The sequence below is a fragment of the Prionailurus viverrinus genome, chromosome A1 (assembly GCF_022837055.1).
Source record: "Prionailurus viverrinus isolate Anna chromosome A1, UM_Priviv_1.0, whole genome shotgun sequence".
Classification (NCBI taxonomy): domain Eukaryota; kingdom Metazoa; phylum Chordata; class Mammalia; order Carnivora; family Felidae; genus Prionailurus; species Prionailurus viverrinus.
Window position 1 is genome coordinate 113,424,918 of NC_062561.1, and position 26,741 is coordinate 113,451,658.

General features: G+C 42.5%; 1 protein-coding gene across 1 annotated transcript in view; it reads right to left on the minus strand.

The window, feature by feature from the left end:
- The window catches only part of TRPC7 (transient receptor potential cation channel subfamily C member 7), a 130,072-nt gene that overhangs the window by 83,330 nt on the left and 20,001 nt on the right, over nt 1–26,741 (minus strand). Inside the window, exon 2 of the mRNA XM_047866772.1 lies at nt 8,244–8,426. Coding sequence (XP_047722728.1) covers nt 8,244–8,426 — 183 coding nt within the window. The remainder of the gene's footprint in view (nt 1–8,243; nt 8,427–26,741) is intronic.

Sequence of the window (26,741 nt, forward strand, 5' to 3'; positions counted from 1 at the left end):
GAGAGTTTTGCCAGGCAGAAAAGGGATACATGTGTACTTGGATTAGTCCTTCTTAAGATTTGCTGCTTGAGAAAAACAACACTTCCTTTAATCTATGCAAAAGATAGCCCCTCTGAGCTGACAGATTAATGGACATTGATAATTTTTGTGCTATGTGGTCAGGCTAGGGCTACACAAGTGCTGAGAGGGATCCCCAAAGAGGATGCAGATTGATGCTTTCAACACCAATGGATTCTAACAGTGTTTGGCAGCTACCGGGCACCCTGTGGTGCAGTTTGGGGTAGTGCCTGATCAGCCAGACTGTGTTTGTGACAACTCTGATCTTCTTAACTCTGAGCATCTGGTAAAACGATGCCTCAGCAGGAAAACACAGTGGGAGAATGTCTGCTTAGAGCATGTGAGTGTCTGAATGGACTCTCAGACGTCCTCTAGAAAGCTCTGGTGTCCCCAGGTCCCCTTTGCTCACTGTCCCTGTGCTCCGTGCAGACAGAGGAAATGAAACAGAACCCCAGCAGAGGTCATCTTCCCTCTCTCTAGTGTCCCTCCCCATGGTCACTGCACTTTGGTGAGGGGCATCAGTCACTTGTGCTTCTGCTGGATCTCGATGTCTCTTGTAGTGCAAATTTAGGTCGGGAGACTCTTGAGCATCAAGGTCCACCTTACCTGGGAGCCTGCTACAGGCTAGCAGATTAGGTTGCTTAACTACAGCCACATACTCAGTAAGCAGAGAACTTGAGCAGGCAGACTCGCAACCATAACACGTTCTATTTTCTTCTCCTGGCCGTTTTTCCAGGTAGGAAAATGGGCCCATTTACAGCACGACTGTCACATGTGCACAAGGTGGTGATTTTTGGAAGAAAGAAGCAAAGAGACTTCTGCTGGGGTTAGAGCCCTTGCCCAGCTTTAGACAGAGTGGTGATATGGGTGCAGTTGGCCCCCTGCCCCCCAGCTCACCTCTAGCTCATTGGTCTTATTCTCTGAGGGGAAAACTATGGGCATGTTTTGTGCACTTCAGGGCCCCGTGTGTATGAAGAAATCTTGAAATGAAGTTGACAGCATGGAATTGAGGTTCATGGAGGACACTGACTTGGCATGTTACCATTTTTGTGGTAGAGATTTTCTATTTTTATTAAGAACACAGGCTGTTGGCAGAGAATTTACAATCTCTCCAGTCTTGGCTGGGATATCAGCTCTACTGTTCAGCTGTCTCTTCCATCTCCCACGGAATTTTTCCTCAACTTTTTTTTCTCACTTTTTTGAGGCTGCCTTCTACCTCAGAGGGTGATTCTGCTTCCTATTTATAGAGAAGTTGAGGCTGTTAATATGAATTCCTTCAACTTTTGTCCTTTTGATAGTCATTTGGGGTATTTGCCGGCTAGCTTCATTTTCCTATCCTTTCAAAATACAGCAGGGTTATACTTCCTGGCTTCTCCCATGGTGCTGGTGGGCTATGTGACTAGTTGTTTACAATGAGTTGTAAGTGGAAACAATGTGAGTCACTTCTAGGTGGAAGCATTTATTTGTTGGTGTGGGACTCTCCCTTGCCGGAGTTTCCTTTGGCAAGGTGGGAACTTTGGACAGGGTAGCTGTTCTTATCAGCCTGGGTTCCTGGGTGAAATCTGTTCCAAGATGGAAACAGAATGAGCAACAAATAAGCCGCCTTTTGTTAAAAGCCACTACACCTTCGGCTTTGCTTGTCAACACAGCGTAATGGTGCCTGTCTTCATTAATATCCTGTCTCTTTCGCCCAGCAACCATGCTGCATCCATACCCGCCCTTTTTGCCTTCCAGCCTTTCTCTGACGAAAAGCTGTCTCTCCATCTTTCTTCATCTTTACAACCACTTCCGATTAAAGTTCTCCACTGGCTTCCTCTTAGTCTTAGAAAGGAAGGAGAACAACAGCCTTTAGCATAGTCTAGGAGCCTCCACAAGGTCTGGGCCCCGCCCGTGTGTTTACACTCATCCCGTATGTACCCTGCTCTTCCTGACGCCTTCCAACTCAGCCACATTTACCTTTCAGTTTCTCTTATATGCTGTATTTTTTTTTCTCACCACAGGGCCTTCGAATATGCTTTGAGCATGTTCTGTCCCTCAGAAATGTCCTCCCAAAGTCTGGTTAACTTTTTATTCTTTAGCTCTCGGAGCAGATATGACTTCCTCGGAGAAACCTTCACTGACCTCCCTGATTAGGTCACATCTAGCTTTAGACGTTATAATATCACGCTCTTCTCTTTTATAATAGTTACTTCAGTTGCAACATGACAGTTTATTGGTGTGATGTTTTGATTAATACCTGTCTTTCCCATGATGGCTGACATCGTGTCATTTGTATTCACCATCATGTCCCTGGCAGCTAGCACAGCATGCTCTGTAGTCCTCACTGAAAGCTTGTTGAAGGCATGCTTGGGGATATCCACCCATATTGTCCAGTGTGGTACCCGCTGCCCACATGTGGCTTTGATATTTAAGTTAATTTAAAAATTACTAGGAATTGCGTTCCCTAAGTACATTAGCCACATTTCAAGTGCTGGCTAGCCATAAGAAGCTAGTGCCTACCATGTCAGTTTCCACCATCACAGAAAATTCCCTGGGATAGTGCTGCCAGGATAAAGTCCTAGTGGCTGTGTAATGAAATCCCCTCAAGGATTTGGTTTGGACAAGCTTTCCAGCCTGCTCCTTTCCCACAGTGATATAGCCATTGGGAAGCACTTGCCCCCCTCTAAGCGTATCCCCAAACATGCCACTATCCCTCAGGTATCTGTGACTTTTCAGCTTTTACCTCCCTCTGCGTAAATTGTCCTTCCTCACTTCTCTGCTAAATTGACATCCCATCCAGGACCTCTCATCCTCTTAGCCACATCTCAAGCATTTCTGCTTCTGGGAAACTTTTCTTGGGGTCATGACCGAGCTGGTCACTGCTTCCTCTGGCCTCCATGCTGCCCCTTCCCATTTCTATTTGTCCTACTCAGACAGGATTGTAACCATTGTTCACACTTCTCTCTCCTTTGCTATATACACTCTTCAAGGGCGAGGCCTGGGTCTTTGTCTTCTCACTCTCCCCAGTGCTGAGCACAGAGTTGGTGGTGTAGTAGACATAGTGAATGTTTGTTAAATGTTGTCTAAGGAAATGAATGAAAATTACAGGGGCTATTATTTCCTTAGTACAGTGGTGTGGAGAAAAATGGAACAGTCTTAGTAGGGCTAATAAGAACCAGCCCCCCCACCCCAAACCCCACCTTCATTCCTTCTCCTTCCCATGGTCCTGTCCCAAGGCTTTATTTCATGTGAGATTAGCTTTCTGAGCTAGGAAGCACCCAGGAGCTTGGCAGAGTCAGGAAAGGGAACCTCTGAACTTTCAGAGTCTGGAAGCCTAGGCAAAATGGAACTATACCTTTACTAGTCTCATCAGTTTGAAGGAAAGATGGCCAGTGCCATGCTTGGGTCCCACAAACCAAGCCACAGGCCAGGACGCTAGAACTGGAGCTATCTGCAAGTCTGAAAGAGGTGACTGCTGTGAATTCTACTTTGCTCAGCTAGTGAAGTGCAGAGGCTATTGCTGCCATAGTCATAGCATCCCTGCCCCCACCTTCCCCACCACCCAGTGGCTCTTTCAGGGTAGTACTATCGTACCAACCTTGGGATACCCAGCAGGCTGTAGAGCTCACAGGCAGTGGCTGAAACAGCTTGTATTCATGTGTTCTCCTTTTTTAAATTTGTAGTAGATCTTTGCTTTGTTATATCCAATGGGACCTCTATCACCTCTACAAGGTGGAGTTAAGGGTTCTGTCATGTAACCAGGACCTTCTGCGTCTCTCTGACCCACTCTCCTATGGCATTTGAGCTTGGAGGACACATGTCTACAAAGTTCTTTCAGAAAATAGGAGATTAATATGATCATCATTATGGTAGACCTGGAGTCAGGAAGAAGGAAGGGATGATGGAGGGGAAGGAAAGGAAAATAGCATCCCTGTGAGTCTAGAGATAAAGAAGCAAAAAATAGGAGAGAGAGAAAGATGGGAGTGAAGAGCCCAGATGTGTGTCTTCAGTTAGAAAAGTTGAATAGAGCAACAAGGACGGTGTCTGGATCTCTGTGACCAGCCACTCAACAATGACCATGTGCCAGACACTGGGCTCCCTTTATGGGTGCAGCCTGGGTCCAGCTGAGTCTAAATGAATTTCAAGACTGGTTGGATCTTCCCCAATGGTAGAGCTGGAAGTCTCCTAAGCATTAGAGTTGATATGCAGAGGGAGAAGAATGCTTTTAATTAAGAAAGCTATTAGTCATGGTTCCAAGGGGACAGAGAGAGATGGAGAAAACAGCAAGATGCCTGTTAGTCACATTGGCCCTGAAGGAGAAGACCAAGGTGAGCTGTAGGCCAAAGCTGGAGGAGTTGTTTTCTTTATCCATGAGGCACAGGTAGACTTGCTTCTGAGCTTAAGTGTGATTCAGCATGGGGAAAAAAAGCATCCTTGTTTCTTCATAAGGCAAGCTTGGCTTCTGGAGGGACTGTAGTCTATAAAGGCTGGGATGGACTGGGATGGGTCGCAGAAATGCATTAAGTAATGTGAACATTGACTCTAGGCCAGTGCAATATGTGTATTATATTGCTTCATTTATATCCACAGGCTGATGGGCCTGAGGCTGTTTGTGGTACACTTAATTTATCCCATTTGACTCTATCATAATCCTACCATGAAGTAGGTATTATTATCCAAGGTTTATGGATAAGACAAGTCAGACATAGAGAGGCTAAGTGACTTGCTTAAGTGGCTCCATTAATAAGTGGTTGGACCAGGATTAACCTCAAAGGTCATCTTTTTTATTTTTTTTAATGTTTATTTACTTTGAGAGAGAGAGTATATGCATGTGCATGTACATGGGAACATGGGAACAGCAGACAGAGGGAGAGAGAGAATCCCAAACAGGTTCCATGGTGTCAGTGCAGAGCCTGACACAGGGCTCAAACTTACAAACCAGGAGATCATGAGCTGAGCCAAAATCAAGAGTTAGACATTTAACCAGTTGAGCCACCCAGGTGCTCAAAGGCATCTTCTTAGCCACTTCTCCAACACTGCCTACTGGGGACACTTATTAAAATTTCATATGACACATCTGGGTTTTTGTGGAGGCTGAGTTACCCTCTTTAGGCAAAAGTCATGAAGGACAACCATATCCTCACAAGGCCTTTTGTCTTTTCTGGAGGAATTTTAGGCTATAATGATAATGCCAATGCCCTTACCCAGGGGAAAGTTTCTTGCATTTTCTAGGGAGAATACAAAGGACAAGATAGGGATGTCTCTGGAAATAGAAAGATTGTCTAGTTCCAAGGAAGGAGGACATCACTGAGTAACAGCAATGATGCTTCCCTGTGGAACTCCAGAGAACTTTACACTTTCCAGAGCATTTCCTCTCATATCCATTCATTTGAAAGTTCACAGAAGACTCTGAAGCAAAAGCTTATATGCCCATTTTGCATATGGGGAATGAGACCCAGAGAGCTTCAAAGATTTGAAGTGAAATAATCATGCTAAACATCTGGTTTCCTGACACCCATGTCATGATTCTTTTCTCTCTACTAGGTGGTCCCTTGTGCACTGGTTGAATAGCTGTCTTTATCTAATGGAGGCTGACATTATGATTGAGCCAGCCAGAAGACTAGACGTTAGTGTGTTGCCTGAAGAGAGGCAGACATTCAAGTGAAGGACATGATCCAGGGCTCATTACCAGCCACAGGGTGGCACCCACCAGACTTGAATCTATGCATTTCATAGACCATGTAGGCTGATCCTGTATTAAAGTTTCCCAAAGACTGTTACATGGAAAACTAGTTTCACCAGATGTTCCATGAGAAATAGAGTTCTTTGGTCAAGTAATACATATTGTAGTCGTCTTTTAATTAGAGTAGAAATGTGTATTAAAAGTTCTATAATGTCTTTAAGCAAAGAAATCCATTGAACTCTACTCAAGATCTCCAAATTCATTTGAACACAAAACCTTTTTTTAAGGTCATAGTTATTAGCAGCCCATGAAACTGCCAAGAACAACTAGTTTGCATTAATTACTGAATTCATGGTTTGATTTGATATCATGTAGACAAAGATTTAGGAGGTTTTTATGGTTTTTATTCCAGCCTTAAAACTAACATATATATCAGGTGTAAAAGGCAATGTCTTTATAACTAGGCCTTGGTGCTAGTCATTTCATAACTCAGTGACCCAGGGTTAGATTGTGCCCATGCAAGCATGCTAAAGTTCATAAATTAAAAATGAAATCTCATTATAATATTAATACACCTTTTTAATATTCGGTATTTTCACTGGTAATTCATGATGAATAAATGTCAGGGAAAGCTCTGAGTCTGTCTGCTGTTGCATAATGGCATACATGGTTTGAGAGACTTTCTACCCATTGTAGGTCTTTGATAGGAGCAACGCTGACTTTTTATGCAAGTTGTTTATCATCTTCCTACCTATGGATTGCCCCAGACATTCGACATTCATGATGGATGTTTCCTGAGACCTTTATGACACCCCTAATTGGCAAATACCACTAAATAATTTCCCTCATAAAGCCTTTTTATTTTGCTCCAAACTGTCATGTGTGTGGAGTGCTTCACTTTTTCTCATTCCTCACCAGAGCTGTTTCATACTTGGTAGGTGACAACAAGAGGTCGTGGCCAGACTTCTGGACTAGCTACTGATCTACCCTCAGTGACAGTTTTGCTAAGAGGTTTAGATTTGTGTTTCAGAGAAATGGTGAATACTTGCATTTTGTGGGCCACTGGAATTGCTTATGAATAGCCAAAACTGTCAATGTAGAGTCGGCCGATGCCAAACATCCCTTGTTCTTTGCCTCCACCCCGTGCTCCTTCCCTGTGTCTGGAGGCAGCCAGACACACTGACCTGGGGGAGGGAGGAAATGCTTGGGGTTCTGGAAATTCGAGCTCATCTTTACCACTGCTAAAGAGTCACCATAGCAGGGTTTGTGTGAACTCCAAGGCCATGGATATCTCAGCAGCTGCTGGAATGGATTGCTGTGCTCTGATGAAAAGCCTCAGTGAGCTCTTGGGGTTGGCAAAAAAATGAGCTTTTCTGAGCTAAGAAAAGAGGGTTGTACTTGAAGCTGCAGCTCTCTCCCTCTCTTTTCGTAGCCCTGTGATTTCAAATGGTAATCAAAGGTCACCTTTCCCATGATTTGTGTAGTTTAACTTTGGGATCAGAGTCTTTGAAAAAGCTATTTTTATTTTTTTATTATTAAAAGTAAAAAGACAAGAAGATTTTTTTCAAACTTAGAAGCTCTCACTAGCTAAATTCCACAGATATATGTGACTCATTGAAGGATGGTTCACTCCACACAAATTAAGAGAATCAAGCAAGAGGAGAAGTGCCCAGAGGTCAGTTTGGGGGCATTGAAACTACCCCTAGTATTGACCATGTGAAATAGTTGGGGGGAAAAATGAAACCCCTGAAGGTTGGTACCCCATTTTGCTTACATGAGAAGCACGATGGTATTTAAACACATGGATCTTGGGAGCTCTGCTCTGCAGTTTTCATCGGGGTGGATGACATCATCTAACATAAGAGCAGAGTCTCAAAAATGTGGAGTACATCTAGAATGGAAGCATCATTGAGTTTTGCTTAGGACTTCAGTCTGACCACCCACTGTGGGTCTGAGGGCTACAGGGTGCCTGTGACCATCAAAGACACCTTGAGGTTGACTGAGGAGGTGGGACAAGTGTTACTCCTGTCAAAGTCTACTTGAGCTTCCTACTATGTACTGTCATAAGCTTTGGAGTGAAATTCCTCTGAGGCTGCCAGAACCACGGATCCCATGAAGCCTCCACAGTCAAACGTTTTCAACAAGTCCCCAGGCCCACAGAGAAAGCTCAACCAGTGCTATTGATAGACTGGAGTAATATGTTTCTCATGAAAACTTGGGAGTTGGCCTACTTGCTGATGTGATGTCACATTGTCCCTGCCAGTAGTTTGGAGGCTGAAAATCTCTTTTGTTTTCCATGCTCAAAGCCTGTTCATGGAATTACAGTCATGCTAGCTATCTCTCTCGGGGAGTGAAGGAATGGGGTGTTGAGAGGGGCTCTGATCAGTCCTGCAAGGCAGGAAGTTCTCTGTCTAGAAAGAAGTTGGGTGATGGGTGTTTTCACGGTCACCTTGTGGGAACGTAAAATATGGATGGGCCCACCGCCCTGCAAGGCAGGAAGGCCTGGAGAGGTGGGGAAGCTTACCTTCTTGACTTCGTATTTAATGGCGAGTTTGATCCGGCTCAGACTTGGACGGTGGTGGTCGGACCAGACTTGGAAGTTCACATCACCATTTAAAATCGCTTCCACCTCTTCTGTGTCTCGGCATAGGTCCAGCACGCCCACCACAAAATCCTTGCATTGCATAGATAACTTCCTGTAATCATTCTAACAGAATAAAGAGAAATCAGGGGTGTGTCACACTGAGCCCCGCAGATCGGCTTGCCCAGCACAGCAGTGTCCACCCAGTGTTAGCTTACAGAGAGCACTGGGGCCAGGGTGTGCTGTGTCCAGAAGGCACAGCAACCCAGAGGGCATCTCTACACTGGGATTTGTCAGGGTGTGCTGCATGGGCCGCCCATGTCTGAGTCACCTTTGGTGCATGCTGAAACTGCAGATTTCCGGGTCCTGTCACCGACTGACTGGCTGGTCAGAATTCCTGCAGAGGCCCAGGAATCTGTCTTTTAACCTCGCGCTCTCAAGTGATTCTGATGGCTGCTGAAGCCCATCCTGGGCTCTTTCCAAGCAGCAGTTCTTTGTCCTCAGTTCTGGGAGAGGGGTGATAAATGAACTTAATTTTAAGGCTGGAAATAACACTTTGCTCATTTAGCTCCAATGTATAATGGTAACTGTTCTACACAGGAAGTGTATGGGAAAGATATGGCTGATAGGCTAAAATTGGAAAAAAAATGTACACAGGTGAGCTTTCTTTTTATGGCCTGCAAAACCTGCTAGTGAACTGTAAATTTAAATATCAAATGTAATTTAAATCTAACAGGATCCTTTCTTACCACAAATCCTTTTATGTGGCAAACACGGCTCCTTAAATTACTTGCCTGTTGAATAAACATTTTTAGAGCTTCATCTTTGTTTTGTTCAGTCTTTTTTTTTTTTTTTTTTTTTAATGAGCTGCCTCTGGAGTTCCTTGTACTCTTCCCTAGGTGTACCTTTTAGAATTCTCTTCGAGAGGCTGCAATTCCTTTCCTAGTGATATGCCAACCTCGCTCTCCCCAAAACAGATTGCTTCAATTCCACATAATGATCCAAAATGTCGGACAAAAAAATGTTTCTTGTCACCCTCATGTCACTACTCCCCCAAATATTTTTCTCTAGAGGTTTCCTTGTTCGTTTGTTAGTTGAAACAAGTCTATTCAGAGGGGACACAAGAGCCAGATGTCACTTTTAGTGTTGATCAATGTCAGCAGTCCAGACTGGTAAATAGTAGTTGGCCAACAGGAATTCAGGTTTGCTTTTCCAGAATTTGGATTCCTGAGTAAATAGGTAGGAGTCTGGCAAGCTGTAGAAGCTTAGCCGTTTTTCTGAATTAATGATTCTTGTCTCCTTCCAGCACTGCTGCGTCAAAATGTCACTGAGCATTAGAGAAAGAAGGCAGTAAATGTTTGTTTGCTGGGAGAAGGATCAAGAAAATGTTTTCTGATAGGAGGTGCCACCCTTCATTTTTATATATAATTTAAAGAGAAGAAGGGAATTCTGGGTAGGAAAATGACTGCTCGGCTCAGGGAGATTGTCATGGAGAGAAATGCAGGGAAGATGCTGGGAGTATTCTAGGTTTCGGTATCTGGCACAGAGCTGGGTAGTGTTATGAAGAGCTGTGTTCTGTGTGCCTCATCCTTAGCACCCCTCCCTCCCTCACTCCCTTCCTTCCCTCTCTCACTACTGAGGGCCTACCACGTACCAGGCAATGAAAACTTGGCAATGAACAAGGCATATGTGGTCTCTGAGTAGTGTGTGGGTAGAGGAGCCTAGGTATCCACTCTCTGGATTGCATAACAGTAATGCTAAGTAAAACTTGCTCAGAGCTTATTCCAGCTAGGATATTCTGAGAGCCCTGATGAGCCAGAGGTGGGAAACTCCAGGGACTGGGCTCAGCAAAAGGGACCTATTCAACTCTGGTGGTCCTGCTACCACAACTCAGGTTCCCTAAGTCTCTGGCTCCCACTCCATCACCGTTATTGTCTCTTTCTTGAAAAGAAGCAGTATCTGACTACTGTTGCCTGTTCCTGGTAAGACAGACACTTCCCTATTAGTTGGACATGACCTCATATTCTTGGTAGAAACTCCTGCCTAGAACTGAGTGCATGGAGAGACACAGAAAAGAAGTGGAAAGGGCTTGACCCAGCCCATGGCCCAAGCTCCCAATGCTAGGAATACCAGGCTGTATTGCCCCAGATCCTCTGTACGTTTCTGGGCTCCGTGCAGTTCAGAATACCAGGTACCGTTTTATTTGAGACTTTTGCTTCCCTGGGTTCTTTCAGATAGCCTGGCCATAAAAAGGGGAGACACACCAGACACAGCAGCCAAAGCGCGTGGTTTGCTTTTTGCCTCCTGCATTAGACACTGAGGCTGGAAGGCAACAAACCCGGTGTGTGCAGATGGCTGGAAGAGTCAGGGAGAACCTGGGCCTGCTAGGAGGACAGAGATGACATGGGTACGCACAGCTGCAGATGGTGGGGGGTGGTTATGGCCAGGCCCAGGCTTATCAGAGAGAACTGTAGGTGAACATCTCTGGGGAATTATGATGAATGTAATTATTGGGCCAACACGGAGCTCAGTGAGCCTTCCAAGTCACACTTTCCAACTTTAGTTGGGGGTAGATGAGACACTCACCCAGGACCTCACAGGTGCCCTTTTAAAAATGTTTTCATTTCTACACATTAAAGTCTGTCAGTCCCACTGGGTGACAGATGTTCTTCTTACATCATCTCACTCAATCCTTATAAAAATGTCATGATGGAAGGACTATCAGCATTTCCAGCTTAAAAAGAGGAAACTGAGACCCGGAGGGAGAAACTAACAGGTTGAATCCACTTTCCCTTCTGTTAGTAACTCACTCATCTCTGGATCACTCTTACCTCCCTTGAAGATTTTAGCTTCTGTCTCACTGCCCTCTTCCAACATTACTGGTCTTGTTATTCTTGGTGGTTCTAATATCCAGAAAGATGGCCCTCCCGTTACTCTGCTCTCTCATTTCCTTGATAGTATCTTTCCCAATGACCCCAGCATCTTTCCTTAACTCTTAACCCAGCCGTTCATTCTCTTATTAATTATTCCCCACAACTTCAGCTCCTTCATGACTCCACCTTCAAGTTTCCCCGTTTCTGACCACCCCCTCCTATGGGTCAAGCTCACTCCCTCTGGTACCCCAACCCCAGCAATCCTTTGATTCCACCATACCTACAAGCCATTGAGTATACCTCCCTCTCACCGATTTTCATTCTCTTTAGATGTCTGTCTCCCTCCTTGCAGTGCTTATATTTCACGGGCATTTGTTAAGATCATCCCTGTACATATATCATCAGCTCTCTTGCCCTCCTCTTATTTCATCCTTCCCATTGAACAAAACCCGGTCTTGAGTCTAACTCTCCACTGCCCTGTTCCTACCTCTGAATAGTAAACGTGGCTGGAGAACACACAACTGCACTGATCACACATGCTATAGAGTACCTCCAACCTCAAGTAGTACTTGATGCCTCTGGGCTGTTTATCCTCTCTCTCTCCTAACAAGAATTTCATACCTTCTCTTTCCTCAGTCTTCTGACACCTCACCACTTCCTCCTAACTCTTAAATGAGGACGTTGTTTCCTGTTTTGCTTGGGAAATAGAAGTTATCAGAAGAGAAGCACCACATGCTGACACCATCACATATTCTGCCTTCATGCATCTATACTCATAGACTGTTTTTCCTCCTCTTTCTGTGGATGAAGTGTTCTTGTTCCTAAATAAGGCCAACTCGTCCACTTTGGTGCTGGATGTCAGCCCCTTACACCTACTCCTGCAATCTTCTTTTCTTTCTCCTGTGTTGTCAATTTCTCCCTCTCCCTACTGGCTCAGTGTACAAACATGGAACTATTCTCTTCTCTTAAAAAAGAATTTCTTTTGACCCCACTTTCCTGTCCAATTACCACTACAATTTTCTGTTCCCTTTTATAGCAAAACTCTCAGTAGAGTTGTCTACACTCATTGTTTCCAAATGTCCTCCAGGCATTTTTTCTTATTTCATTCAATGAGACTTTCACACTCACATCCACTTTCTCCACTGAGATGGTTTTTATCAAGGTCACAAGTGACTTTTAGGTTGCCAAATCCATTGGTTGATTCTCAATCCTCACATTATATAACCTATCAAGAGCTTTGACATAGATGATTACTTCCTCCTCTCTGATACACATTTTTCACTTGGCTTCCAGCCTAACATTGTCTTCTGCGTTTTTTCTTCCTGAATGACTATGTTTGTATTCTTTCTAGAATTATTCTCATCTCCCTGATGTCTTAGTTTTGAAATGCCCAAAGATGTGCCCCGTCCTTTGAATTCTCCTTTTATTTATTTAAACTCATTGCCTTAGTGATCTTATATAAGAGCATTAGATACCATCATTTGCTGATGATTCCAAAAGTTATATCCTTAGCACATCCTTCTCCTGAACTTGACTCATACATCCAATTGCTAAGTTGATATTTCCACTTAGATGCCAAATCACCTTTTCAAACGTAACAAAACTAACTCTGAATCTAGTCTTCTCCACCTCAGTTTCTCCCATTCTTTCACTTGTTCAGGTCAAAAAAAAAAAAAAAAATCTGTCCTGGTCGGCTATAGTGTGTTCTCCATACATCAGTTGGAGGGAAACTTAGAAAAAATAGTCAGATCATGGTACTACCCTGTTCAAACCCTCCAACAGCTTCTCATCCCCTCAAAGTAAAAGTGGAGTCATTATGTTGTCCTATAAGGACATACATTTCTAGCCTCTCCATTCTCCTCCTGATTTTATTTCTTGTGTTCTCTCCTTCCCTTAGTGTACTTCAGCCACTCTGATCTCCTTGCTGTTCTCTCAGCACATTTGGCCTGGACCAGACCTTTATACTGGCTTTTTTTTTTTTTTTTTTTTGGCTTGGAATGCTCTTTCCCTAGGTATCTAAATGAATAACTTTTGCAACCTATTCAAGTCTTTGCTCAAATGTCACTTTCCCAGAAGCCTTCCTTGACTATCTTTTAAAAAATTGTAGCCCTTCTCCATTTGCTATCACCCTTTCCTGCTTATGACCATATGACATATTATATATTTTATCTATTTATTTATTTATTGTCTATGTCCTCCCCTAGATTGTAAGCTTCTTGAGGTTAGGAAACATTGCCGCTTTATTCACTAATATATAATTAGCGTCTAGAACATTTTTTGGAACATAATAGGTGTTCAATAAATTTTGAGTCAATCAGCGCAGTTTACTTGTCTAACATAGCTACTATGTGATTGAGCCAAGATTCAAAACAAGTAGGTCTGACCCAGATCCTGTTGTCTTCCCTCTCACCTTGTTGCCTCTTGGTGAATAGGATATTCTCTCTTTAGCACACTTTAAAAACCAGAAGCTTAATTGGGGCTCTCAACTAACTTGGGGCAATAAAGGGTGGGCTGGGATATGGAAATTTGAACACCCAACAGATTCTGTCATATAGTAAGTGGATGCACAGGTTTTAAAGTCAGGAGAATCTGGAGTTTGAAGTCCTATTTTACTACTTGTTAGTTGTGGGAAATGGAACAAGCCATTCCACTTTTCTGCATGTCAGTTTTTAATCTGTAACGGTATACACACCATGTAATCATTGGGAGAATCAATACCAAAACAATGTAAAATGCTTAGTATAGTTAACAATAAATAACACAAATTACAAAATATATAAAAACCGAAATAAATAAAAATTTATATTAAAAATAAAGCCTGTAATGGCAATTTAAAACTTTTTATAGTTGACACACAATGTTATGTTATTTTCAAGTCTATAACATAGTGATTCAACATGTCTATGTTTAGGCAGTTTTTATTATTGTTACCACTTTGTTTTGGCCATTGATTTTACAGTCTTGACCTCTTGGTGTTTGTGATTTTTAAATGCTGGAGGAGAGCAAGACTGGCTCATAGGGAGGAAAATGTAAAACACTGGAGAAATCCTTGATTCCTCCCTCCCTCTCCTTCCAGTTCTAATCTGTATATCAAAAATATACTCTGAATATGTTCACTTTTCTTTATCTCTGGTGATCACATCAATCCTGTCCTGGTTAGCACCTCCAGTCACCATACCTAGGTTACCAGTGTTGAACTTGATTAAATCTGTAGTGTTGCCAGTCTCCAAATTAATCTGAATGAATTTGTTCCACTTGATGAAATCAGGGTAGTGGGTAGTGTCAGCATCATGCATCACCAGATAATAGATTTCTCGTGTGCCCGCATAGATCTTTCTTATTTTCCACAACTTACATCAGGACTAATCTGATGAACATTAATGTGATTCTTGGTGTCATAGTCAGATGGAAGTTCACTGTAGTCTTGTCATTGCTGATGACTTCCATTAAACCAGCATTGTGGTTTATATCAATGTGGACCTTGCCATCCATGTCAATGAACTGCTATATGCAAATCTTCTTTACTTACTATTAGGGCATACTCAAATCTGTGTTTAAAGAAAGTAACAAGGGGGAGCCATTCTTAGCTTGTGGGCACTGGTGAATGGACAAAGAATAAGCGTCCCAGTTTGTCCAGATACAATGCTCTTTGGGACCATGAGCTGTGGCTGTGCTAAGCCTGGAATCAAGAGGCCATAGAGTTTTGCATTTTCCAGAATGTCATATAAATGGAATCATTTATAGCCTTTTGAGACTGGCTTCTTTTACTCAGCTTAATGCCTTTGAGATCCATCCACATTATTGCATGTATCAGTAATTCATTTCTTTTTATTTGACATTTGCTGTGTGCTTGTGTCAGTTTATTTATACTTTCACTCAATGAAGGACATGTGGTTGCTCCCAGTTTTTGGCAACTATGAATAACTCTTCTATAAACATTTATGTACAAATTCTTGTGTGAAGGTACCTTTTTAGTTTTTTAGGGTAAATATCTAGGGGTAGGATTGCTGGCTATATGGCAAGAATATGTTTAACTTTGTAAGAGACTGCCAGTTAGTTTTTGGAATGGATATTATTTTATATTACCACCAACAAATTATGAAAGTTCCAGTTCATCCATAGTCTCGCCAGCATTTGTTATGGCCAACTTATTTTCTGTGTAGTGGTATCTCATTTTAGTTTTGATTCACATCCCCTAATGGCTCATGATGTCAAGCATCTTTTTATGTGCTCATTTGTCATTTTTATATCTTTTTGATGAAGTGTCTGTTCACATCCTTTGTCCATTTTTTTTAAATTGAGTTTATTTTCTTCTTGGGTTTTGAGAATTCTTACGTGTATTCTGGATATAATTCTTTTATAAGAGATAAGGTTTGTAAATATTTTCTCACTGTCTGTGGCTTGTAGTTTCATTCTCTTACTATCATCTTTCAAAGAACAGAAGTTTTAAATTTATCATTTTTTTCTTTTATGATTATGCTTCTGGTGTTACAGCTAAACAATCTTTTCTTAACACAAAGTCACAAATGTGTTCTCTTCTGTCTTGCTCTTACAGTTTTATAGTTTAGATTTTATATTTAGGTCTATGAACCATTTTGTTTTAACTTTTATATAAAGTGTAAGGTTTAGGTCAAGGTTCCTTTTATTGCACATACGTATTTATTTGTTCCAGGTGCATTTGTTAAAATATTCTTTCTCCGCTGAGTTGCTTTTACTCAGTTGTCAAGATTGTTGACCGTATTTGTGTGGGTTTATTTCTGTGCTCTCTGTTCTGTTTCCTTGATCGAATATCTATTATTTCACTAGTATTTGGTGTTTTTATTTTTGTAGCTTTAAATCTTAAGATGAGGTACTTTGAGTCTTTCAAGTTTGTTATTCTTTTTCAAGTTGTTTTGTTTTTTCCTCATTCCTTTCCTTTTCATATGCATTTTTGAATAAGCTTGTTCACATCTACGACAAATTCTGCTGTGCTTTTTACTGGAATTGTGTTAACTCTATAGATCAGTTTGAGGAACACTCACATCTTAACTACATTGAGTCCTTTAAACTATGAACATGTTCTACCTCTACAGTATTTAGACTTTCCTTGATTTCTTTCCTTAGTGTTTTATGCCTTTTAACATACAGATCCTACATTTGTTTTGTAAAATTTGTATCTAAGTATTTCCTTTTTTTAGCTATATGAAATATATTTTTTTAAATGCTGAGTTTCTGAGGTGCCTGGGTGGCTCAATTGGTTGAGCATCCAACTTTGGCTCAGGTTATCATCTCATGGTTTGTGGGTTCATGCCCTGCATTGGGCTCTGTGCTGACACCTCAGAGCCTAGAGCCTGTTTCAGATTCTGTGTCTCCCTCTTTCTCTGCCTATCCCCTGCTCGTGCTCTGCTTCTCTCCCCCTCTCTCCCTCTCCCTCTCTCTCTCTCTCTCTCTCTCTCTCTCTCTCTCTCTCTCTCTCTCAAATAAACATTTAAAAAATAATAAAAAATTAAAAGGCTTAGTTTCTAATTGTTCATTACCATGTATAGAAGTATGATTGATTTTTTTCTGTGTTGAGCTTATATTTTGTGACTTGGATAAACTTACTGGTGGTTTGTAGATTGCCTATAATGTTTACATAGATCAGCATGTTATCTGTGAATATGGATTGTTTACTCTTGAATGAACACTTAGATGCATTTATTATTATAAATACTAAAATAGTCACATGCTTTTGTATTGGTTTAAAGATTTATAAAGTATTATGTCTCAACAAAATATTGCCAACAGATTTTTGCTGGCTTTCAACCTCAAATTACTGGCTCAAAAGTTTTTCCTTGGTTAATGTATTGAACAGTTTTTAGAGTATTCATCATGTATTTCTTGTGCTCTCTTTAACACGGATATTACTAGAGATTCTTTGATTTTCAACTGTCCAGAATTTCTTCTCTTTTATTATGGTTCATAAATGTCACGAGCTCACTTATTATTGGGATGAATCTCAGTCTCTAACACAGAGGACGAACCAAAGCCATCTAACATGGTATGTTGATGCTTGAATTTTTAGTGCTAAAGCTATTGTTTTGACAACACCACAATTTATACTACACAACAACACAAATTACTACTTTTCTTAACTTTGGTTAAAAAGCCCAACTCTAAAACTTTTTCAAAGCTACTGACAAATGAAAAGAGAAAAAGAGAAGCTCATTATGCTGATCGGTCAAAAGTTAAGTGAATTTCTCAGACTGATGTTGTGGAGACACCCACATAGTACAGGATAATTAACACTTATTCCTCAGAGGAGACCTTAGAAATTAGATTAAACAACGGTGTGGGCCTCAAATCTACTCCCCCTTCTCCTCTGTTCAGGGACACAGTTATGGGAGAGGAATGTTCATTGAAAGCTTCAACTGAAATACAGTTGGACGTAAATCAACATTTGTGTGCATGCTGGGAGGTTTTCTGCGTTTGATATTTAGGCAGAGTTTGTTTAAAAAAGTATTATATTAGCAGTTTACAATAAAAGAGTTCTAAACGTTTTAGTATTTCATTAAGTGGTAATAATTACTCTTTAAAGATGGTGAAAATATTATTCCACTAAGAGAAAGACTGAGAATTGACCATCACATTTAACAACTTGGAGGTCATTGGTCACATTGATGGGAGCAGTTTTGGGAGAGTAGAGGGTGTAACTGGTGAGGATTAAAGATTGGGAAGAGAGAGAATTTAGGCCAGTAATATAGACAGCTCTTCTGAGGAATTTTATTGCAAAGGAAGGCAGAGAACTGGCAAACTAGCTGATGTGAGAAGTAGGGTCAAGAGAAGCTTTCTTTTTGCCCACCTCTTGCTTCCCTTCCTCCCGATTTCCCTCCCTCCCTCTTTCCCTCCCCACTTCCTTCCTTCCTTCTCCTGATGGGAGAAACCATAATATTTTGCATATTGTTAGGAACTTTTCAGTGGATAATTATACTGAGCATTGTATATCATATTAGTAGATCATTGTATTAATCCAGTAGCTCAAAAGCATATATGACAGAAGATTAGATATTCATATATAAGTGAAGAAATAGATTTAGATAGAATCACATATGGTTTCTCTATAGTAGGAGGGAAGGTCAAGCATGTGGGTGAGCATGCCATTAGGTAGATGAATTGGTGGTGGGAATCTGTAGACATTTTCTTTCTATTGTATCACTTTTTTTTTTCAGTGAAATGGGAACTAAAAATTAACAGCTGAGAGTAAGAATTGGGGAAGAGGTGATAGAAGTTTGAGAAGAGGTCTAAATAGGTTTTAGGAAAATTTAAGAGTGAATAAATTCAGGAAACAGGATATAATTACGGGAGGACCAAAAAGAGTTTATTTGAGGTTCATGGTCAGAAATTTAAAATGAAGCCAGCTATTGTGGTTGGTTTTTTCTAACCACATTAACCTCCCTGGGTACTGGCATGGAATAGGTAGAATACAGCAGATCAGGAGAGGGGCAGAGGAGTGGAGGGTTGTGTGTGTGTGTGTGTGTGTGTGTGTGTGTGTGTGTGTGTGTGTGAGAGAGAGAGAGAGAGAGAGAGAGAGAGAGAGAGGGAGAGAGAGAGAGAGACTGTAATTATAGTCCATGGAATTGAGGCTGTTATGAAGGGAGACAGGACTTTCAGGGGAGAGGAAAGTGGAAAGGTTAGGAAATTAGATGCAACTACACGTTGTCTACAAGATACCGCTTTAAATATAAAGTTGACAGTTTCTTATAAAACTAAACATAATCTTACCATATGATCCATCAGTTGTACTCCCTGGTATTTACCCAAGGGGGTTGAAAACTGTGTTTACACAAAAAGTTGTACATAGATGCTTATGTTTATAGATGCTTTATTCATAGTTGCCAAAATTGAGAAGTAACCAGGATGCCCTTCAGTGGGTGAATGGATAAATAAATGGTGGTACATCCAGGCAATGGAATATTACTGAACACTTAAAGGAACTGAGTTACCAAGCCATGAAAATACATGTTGGAAGCTTGAATGCATGTTGTTAAGTGAAAAAACCAATCTGAAAAAGATGCAGATTGTATGATTTCAACTATATGACAGCCTGGAAAAGGCAAAACTATGGAAATAGTAATAAGATCAGTGGTTGTCAGGGGATGGGGACAGGAGAGTGGAGAGGGTTAAATAGGTATAGCACAGAGGATTTTTAGGACAGTGAAGCTACTTTGTATGATACTGTAATGGCAATGTGTGTCATTCTACATTTGCCCAAACACTTAAGATGCACAACAGCCAGCATGAACCATAATATAAAATACGGACTTTGGGTGATAATGATGTGTCAGTGTAGGCTCATCAGTTGTAACAAATATACCAGTGGGGGATATTGCTAATGGGGGAAGCTACGCACTTAGAGGGGCAGGGGATATACAGTAACTCTCTGTATTGTCTCCTCAATATTGCTGGGAACCTAAAACTGCTATAAAAGTAGTTATTAAAAAAAGATTAGTGGGTTGGAGGCCATGGGGCAGGCAAAAGATTGATAGAGTTGGGATTTTAGAGGCAGAAGGAGAAGTTTGAGTGAGTGGTCAGAGAATGTGAGTACGATGCTGAGATTATGGAGAGTTTGCGTTTATTCATCAGGACAGATTCAGGCTCAGATGGGCTCATGGTGACGACATTCAGACTGCTGGAGGACAGAGTGATCCACTGTTGTAGGCAGCAGTGATGAGGGGTAATGGGTAATATAATCTGATGAAATATGGTTCAAAGCTGAATATTCTTGGGGAGGAGAGAAGGAAGAAGGTCTGGAAGTAGTAAGGAGCGGCAAGAGAGATATGCCCACTCCACTTCTCCAGGCCCAGGGGTGTGGGGACCATGGGAGCAAAACCTCGCTAGGGTTACAGGGGAAATATGTCCCTAAGGAGCACACCCTTTCAAAGAGGGAGATGTGATGCATCTCTGAGTAGAGGGGGCAGTGTGATGGGGGATGTTGCTAAGGAGAAACTATGACTTCCAGAGGGTGAAGTGGGGGCTGTCTGGAGATGAAGGGTATGTGGGATCTGAGGACAGAGTAAGGGATAGAAGGAGCCTTGTGGAGAATCGAGTACAGGTTCTGAGGGGGTGACCTCAGAGATGGCAGTAACAAAAGGAAGGATTACAACACTTACACTGTGAGGATTCAGTGAGGCAAGGTTAAACATTTGGCACGGTGCTGGCCACACAGGTTGCACTCAGTACCTTTTAGCTGAGAAGGATTCAAAGCCACCTCCTGCCCCTAGCACTCCCTTCTGCACATCCCCTCACTCATTTGATGGATGAGAAAACTGAATGTTAATATTTAACACACATGGCTGAATTCTCATTAATTGTAGCTGGAATCACTGAAATAATTAATGGATGTGAGATGCGGGGTAAGAACCTGAGCCTGGTGCTCATTATTGCAGATGAACATTGAAAAGCTTCAACCCATGTTGTAGCTTTCATGCATACACTTAATTGTTTCATTAACCTTCACCATATCAATAAGCTCATGCTCCAAAGGATCATAAAAGACATATATTCTTCAGCATTTAATCTCCATTTAGGAATGCAGATCCAAGGAAGGTGGTTTAAGTCTAGTACATGACTCAGATAGCAGCATTTCTCACCTTGACTGTCCCAGGGGGATTTAGACAGCCCCCAGGTCCTCAAATCCAGGGTTGTGCCCTGAGGGTGGAGTGGGGCGGGGCTGGCCTCCTGCTCCAGTGACCCGCTCAAAGGCCCGACTCTAACTCTGCCACTGGTCACCCACTGCCTCCTTGAATTTATTATTTGCTTCTGTGAGGAGGCCTTCCTTTATCCATCCCATACTTACTCCCTGCATTTCCAGGTGGGTTTTCCGTGTCCTTCACGATTTGGGGAAGTTGTTTGTGTGGGAGCCATTGGTGATCTCAGAACTTTTCAGCACAGGCCTGGTCAGTGTTTGCATGAAAAGACTGACTGGGAGGTCACTGTTTGCATTCCAGAATCAGAGTGTCTGGGTTCTGATCCCAGCTTTGCCACATGCTGCCTGTGTGATTTTGAGTGTATTCTTAATCTCTCTATGTGTAACGGGGGTTGGTATTTGGTGTAATGGGGATAATAATGCTATTTGCTTTGTAGGGTTGCTGCAAGGTGTAAATTAAATAAGATAATTTTTATAGGTTGCTTAGCACAATGTGTGACAGGTATTAACCAGTATGATGATACTTGTGCCTTGTAGGTTAGTGGAGAGCATGGAAAAGTGCCTTTTCTAGTAAAGTTGACACATTTTATGATTGGATTCAATCCCACAGCTTCACGCTGTGTCGGTCCTCAGGTGGAACAGGCAGCCAGCAGGACCAAGGTGCAGACATGAAGTAGAGTCCCTGATCATTCACAGTGGGTACTAAGCCTGATTCCTCAGGTGACCGCACTGCCTTTCTTAGGCAGTGTTGACAGTGCCTCTGGTGGTACTTTGGTTTCCAACCCGATTTTTGGTTTACTTAATTGGCAGGTACTGACATCATTAGGGGCTCCTCAACCCATCACCATGACATTGTGAGGTCCCAAAAGTAACGGATAGTTCTGCTTGTTGATTTTATAATAAGTCCCCTCTGATGGAGTCGGAGGCCTGCCTAAGAAGAGTGGCTGATGAGCAATTCAAGTATTTTATTCACTAATTCAGCAAGTATATTTGAGCACCCACTGTGTGCCAGGCACTGGGGATACAGACCTAAACAAAACAACAGTCCTTACTCTTGAGGAATGACATGTAACCATGTATGAACCACAAGGTGACTAAAAGTGCTACCCTTCAGGAGAGGCAGAGTATAAACTGAGACCTGGGGATGTGTAAAGTGAGGCATGACCAGGCGGGAGTGGGGAGGAGAGGTAACAGGGAAAGGACACTCCAGAAGAGCGACTGGCAAGTACAGAGGCCAGAGGGGAGAGAACATGTGGACTGTGTGTGGACTGGGATGGGTATTAGCTACTCTTGCCATAGCATAGGTATGTGCATACATTATGCACATTATCCACTGTTTTCTCTAACTTCTCATCATTAAATAAGCATGAACATGGTTGGGTATCCAAAGAATTCCTGCACACTCTCTGCACATCCTTATTCAGATTAAAGATGCTACTTGGTTCTCTCTCATGGAACCCCTAGCAGTGCCTCTGCTCAGCTTTCTGCTTTTTATACTGGAACCACAGGGAACTGAGACTGGAAGACAGGTGTGCCCATGTGAGACTTGTTCCATCCCCACACCTCCCAGCCACCTCTGCACCCCTCCCTCCCTTTCTCCTCTCCCAGGCCTTCACCTGCACACACACACCACTCTATCAACCGTCCATCAGTCAGCGATTCCAGTGATTTGTGTTTGGTGTGATTGCTCCAAACTGTGAGTCAGGACAATGCTCAGGATGTGTGGGTTGAAAGAGAAAGAGGGACCCTGGTGGTTCCACTTACACAGAAACAGCCCTCTGTCCCTTGCCTTCCTGTCCTGCTCACATGGGGCTGGCCTAAGCATGACTGGTTGGTCTTTGTACCCAGTAGAGTAGGAGTTGGGACCTCACAATGTCATGGTGATGGGTTGAGGAGCCCCTAATGATGTTTCCCCCATGATATTTCTGGTCTTATGACTCCCAGCAGGATGTCACCCACCCCTGTTCTGTAACGGGTTCTCCTGTCTTCATGGTGAGAAGTTCTGGGAATGGATGGGAAGCAGAGGGTTTGCAGAGTTTCCCCCTGCATTGGCCGGAAGACCTCGTAGCTCCTTCCTCAGATATGCAGAGAAACAGCATGGTAGGGTGAGGACCCATTGCTTGTGTCAGGTGAATTCCAAAGGGGGCAGCAAGGTGACCGCTCTTCATGGGGCACCGGCTTTTAGCAATTGTGTTTTTGGGGTCTGTTTGCCCCAAACTGTACTATACTATCTATTGTCATACAGTATAGCTGTGGAGTGGTGCTGAATGGACAACTCCCTGTTCTTGGATCTTTACTAAGCCTTAGTCCACAAGCACACTTGAGTCACTTTGGTCTATGGATTGGCTCAGGGAAGAATGCACATATTCATTAATTTATTCAAAAAAATGAACAGAAGTCTATGCATGCTGACCTCTGTGCTAGGGCCCTGGGGATACAATGAAGAGCAAGGCAGGCATGGCTGCTGCCTTCATGGAGCCAACAGACCAGAGGAAAAGGTAGACAGTGGAGGTCCTGCAGTGAAGTGTGATGAGGATCTCACCTTTTTGTGCAAACTAGACCTGAGTTTCTGTACATTGAGTCTCATCGTAATTCCTGGGAAAATATTTCCTTACAAATAAACCCAGCTGGTAAGCAGTAAAAACAATATGAGTCTGTTATCTCAAAAACTTGTGCACTTTCCAGTGATTCATCCTCACAGAGATGTTCCATCCAGTTCAGCACGTGCTTCCTGAGCCCTCCGTATTCTAGAAGCTGTACCCAGCACTGGAGATGCAAGGAGGAGTGAGATGCAGTCGCTGCCCACCCATGGGAGGGACAACACATAACCCAGTCATTTCAGTATTAGGCTGCAGTGCTGGTCATTTCATTCCACAGATATTGAGTACCCACCCTGTGCCAGGCAATGGTCTAGATTGTTGAGATTCAGCATAAGCAAAACAGAACCTGTGCTCTTGAGGAGCTTGTATTTTTTTCTGGGGGCATGGGGACTGTAGATTGCTGTTTTACACAGATGGTGTGGCAGGAACTCCCTGAGGAGGTGCTTTTGGATAGACAATTGAAGTTGGTGAAGGAGGCAGCTATGAAGATGTACAAGGAAAGTGTTCCAGACAGATGGTTACCAGTGCAAAAAAGGAGAAGTGTGCAAAGTCAGAAGAGGAGGGGATCTGGTATTTTTGAGGTACAGAAAAGAAGCCCATTCCTGGGGCAAAGTGGGTGAGCAGGATGAAAGGAAGAGATGGGTCTGGAGGAACAGCTAGGGGACATATGGCCAAAGGCCTAATAGCACTTGTCAGGACTGTGGCTTTTACTCTATTAAGGTGGAGAGTCCTTGGAGGGTTTCAAGAAGCAGAGTTAACATGATCTGATGAATGCTTGAAGAGTATCACTCTGGCTGCTAGGATGGGATAAACTTAAGGGGCAAGAGCAGAAGCGTGAAGACCAACGAAGAGGCTGTTGTAGTTACCTGGGAGAGAGATGAGAGTGGCCTGGACCACCTCATTTACCAGAAAGGTAAATGGTCAAACTGGTGATAAATATAGATAGAATTCTGGATATCTTTACAATATAGAGCCAAGAGGATTTACTGATGAGTTGGGTATGAAAAGACACAAACAGAGGAGAGATAGGGCGAATGAGGTTTTTGGTCCAAGCAAATAGAAAGATAGTTACCATCTTTGAGATGAATACTGTGTTAGATAAGCTCATTGTTTCACAGATATTTCTCCCTCCTTCCCCACCTCCATAAGACCAGTATACTACCATCAGCACTGATGTCTGCTTAGTATGGGACTTGCTTTAGCCCATGAAACTGATGGTGTGTGACTTCTAAACCTGGGTCGTAAGAGGCATCGTGTATATTCCTTTGGCCCTGTGGGAAGTGTGACTTCCACCAAGGGAAGAATGTGTCACTACCTGTCTGTCCTGGACCCCAGAATGAGATGTGCTGAGGAGCCTTCTCCCCTTACCCTTAGACTTGTGAATGTTACAATAAACACTGACATGTAGACAACTGATGGTTTGGGGTAGTTTGTTACACAACGATATTGTGGCAGTAATGGACCGATAAAGGGATAGATGTAGGCTTACTGCTTTGGGACATCAACATCAAAGACAGGTTTTTTAGCGCTGTCTGGGTATTCAGGGAAGTTGTCTCGGAGGAAATAAATCATAGCTGAATCTTGAAGGATAAATCAGAGTTACTCAGTTCAATAGGTAGAGAAAGGGCATTCCATGTTGGGACAGAACATAAACAAAGCCATGCTATACAAGAGAAACAAAGCCATGCTATACAAATATATAGGGAACTATTCAAGTAGAGGTAGAGGGTGGCAGAAGATGATGAGTCTGGTGAAGTAAAGAGGAGCTGGGACATGGAGTGTTTTGTATTTCCTGATAAGGAGCTTGGACTTTATTCCATAGGCAGTGGGCAGCCATCAACCCTTTTTAGGAGGGAGAATGGCATGGTCTGGTTTGCATGTCAGTGGGATCCTTCTGGCCCTGTGTGAAGGATAGCCTCGGTGTTGGGGAGTATTGTGGCCTGGAGATAGGATCGTGGTTGGAGCTGCTTCAGTGTACAGTGGTAAGGATATAGGGATGGAAATGGATTGGGGAAACATTTAAGTATTAATACTAACAGGACCTAAAGGACGGAGAGAAAACGAGAGTTACATGTGAAGCATGCTTGGGACGTAAAACACTGGAAAGGGATTCTCTTTAACATGTTAACATCTGGTGGGATAAAGGATGATTTTTCTTTTCTTTTTATGCACACATTCGTCTTCTACATTAATTGTGTATTACCAGTATAATCAGAAAAAATTTTTTGAGTGTGTTCTGGTGTTTAAATTTGTCTAATACTCTTTGGATGACGTTTGCTGAGCCCTTAAGCCTGAGTGTTGGCAAGGTGGTATCCAGCTTTGGTGCTATCTTGGCCATGGCGGTAGTCTTCTCTACTTGATAGCGAATGACTTTGTTTCTTTTTTTAATATGAAAGTAAAATAAGATCCAAAAAGAAGTTCAGAGCAAATGTGACCTGCACATGTTATTGGCATCAACTGTATATTGTGGAAACATTTCAGAGAAGCACGAATGTTGAATTGGCATCACCGGATAACATACCCTTCCAGAGGATTATGTCATGACTCACCTGATTATAGATTCAGAATAGTACATGTTCATGGGACTCATTTTCAAGAGTAATTATAGCACAGTGTGTGTATAGAAGTAATTTTTAAAAATTTGCTTGTGATTGCTGAAAATGCTATTGATTAAGAGGGGCTAATAACTACATGGCAAAGTAGCAATTAAAAAAACTGCAGAACTACACTATATGTTAACTAGCTTGGATTTAAATTAAAAAAATAAAATAAATAAAGGGGCACCTCGGTGCCTCAGTGGGTTAAGCGTCCGACTCTTGGTTTTGGCTCAGGCCACAATCTCATGGTTTCGTGGGTTTGAGCCCTGTATCGGGCTGTGTGCTCACAGTGCCGAGCCTGCTGGGGCTTCTCTCTCTTTCCCTCTCTCTACCCCTCCCCCACTCGTGCTGTCTCTGGCTCTCTCAAAATAAATAAACTTAAAAAAATAAAAATACATATGTCCATACATACATACTGTAGAGTTCTGCTCATAAAATGAAAAGTAAAACCAAGTTAGGCAAATTAGTACTTATAACTTCTCCAATTGGAGGAGCACACCCCGTTCTTTTCACTGTGGTGCCTCTTTGCCGTGTGTTCCTAAGCCTGGACTGTGCTCTCTTTGCTTCCTCTAAGATCCCTTCCCACCCTGTCAAGACCAGCTTGAACGTAACCCCAGGATGACTCTTCTGATATCCTTGGGGAGATCCACTATCTCATGCTCGGGCCCCCACTGCATTTTCTTCTTGGAGCCCAGCAGCCCTGACAA